The 1,311-nt window shown below is 44.2% G+C and overlaps 1 protein-coding gene across 1 annotated transcript; it reads right to left on the minus strand.

Annotated features, from left to right (window-relative positions):
* Positions 1-392: 392 nt before the first annotated feature.
* On the minus strand, positions 393-782 carry LOC124370542. Its single transcript, XM_046828830.1, has one exon. It carries the CDS (start codon positions 780-782, stop codon positions 393-395), a length of 390 nt encoding a protein of 129 aa, XP_046684786.1.
* Positions 783-1,311: the final 529 nt, after the last annotated feature.

Raw genomic sequence — 1,311 nt, forward strand, 5'->3', positions numbered from 1 at the left:
TCATCTGGCCACTCCCAAGATGGCGTCCAAGTTTCTGGGACCGATGGGTCCCCTCGGCCACCCGCGAACGTTCACGTTCACTCACTTCAAGTCATTTGTTTAGCGCACAAAACCACACTTGGTAAAAGTTTTACTGATGAAATGTGATTGTAACACATATACAAGTAATATATATGGTAATAAAAATTATAAAAAATATAAATAAGTTTATGGGACCTATAGGTCCCGGCAGCCACCCGTAAAAGTTTCACTCACCTCAAGTCATTTTTTGGCGCACAAAACCGCACTTTGAAACAAAACTTGTAATGTAAATACAGTTTTTACAAGTAATAAAAGTGTCTACATAAAATACATGATATTTTACAAATATATACAAGTTTTCTGTGGTGGCTTTATGCGTGCCACTTATCAAAGCAGGCCAACGCACACAGACCTGGTTCGCCTTCACACTGCGCACAAAAGTATATTGTGCGTGTCTCGTTCCCTTCTTTTGCGCATTGTCTGCAACGCTTCCTCGTTACTCGGGTCTTGTTGGTCTGCTTCGTGATTTTTGACAGTACATGCCTGCTTGCATTCCGCTGAACAGGACGCAATTGCAAGTTTTCCTTTGGAGGCAACAGAGCCCGAATTACATTCAGCCTGAAATCGTACAAAGATTTCTTTGAAGTAAGGTTGGCCTTCCTGTACAGCCGAAACGCGTTTATCATGCCCATCTGCAAGATGTGCACAAACACCTTCTTATACCACCTGAGCGACTTGTGTTCACAGGGGTAGTACGCCATCATCTGGTCATGGCGATCGACCCCAGACATTTCGGCGTTGTAGTGAAACAATGGCCAAGGGTTTCTGCCTCGGAACCCCTCTTCTGTTGTTGGAGACAGCCATGGTGTTTTGAAATTCGGTGGAAATGTACATAACAGTCCTTTTGTCTTTCCACTTACCGACTGCTATGCCCTCTGTGTATCTCGCTACAGTCTCTCCAGTCCTGAGCACAGCTGTAGTAACTTCTCGAGGCAGGTACTTGCGGTCAGCTCTGAGCGTTCCTGTGCAATATGTTGACTCCCTCAATAGCTCTGCCGCAAGTGGAACACTATTGTAGTAATTATCCATATAAAGCGAGTGCCCTACACCCAATCGATGCCTCATTAGGTACATCACCACTTTGTTGCCATGGCCAACACCGCTCAGTTCTCCTCCTTTCCAAGAGTAGATTGTAAATTTCAGACATAGGCCATCTGGCTCACATAAGGAGTAAATCTTAAAACCGTACTTGTGCCTTTTATTTTTAATGTACTGACGGAAATACAACCG

Source organism: Homalodisca vitripennis, unplaced genomic scaffold (assembly GCF_021130785.1).
Source record: "Homalodisca vitripennis isolate AUS2020 unplaced genomic scaffold, UT_GWSS_2.1 ScUCBcl_268;HRSCAF=1861, whole genome shotgun sequence".
NCBI lineage: Eukaryota > Metazoa > Arthropoda > Insecta > Hemiptera > Cicadellidae > Homalodisca > Homalodisca vitripennis.

Excerpts from the sequence above, each read along its gene's own strand:
- LOC124370542 (XM_046828830.1), bottom strand. The coding sequence starts at position 782 with ATGGCGTACTACCCCTGTGAACACAAGTCGCTCAGGTGGTATAAGAAG.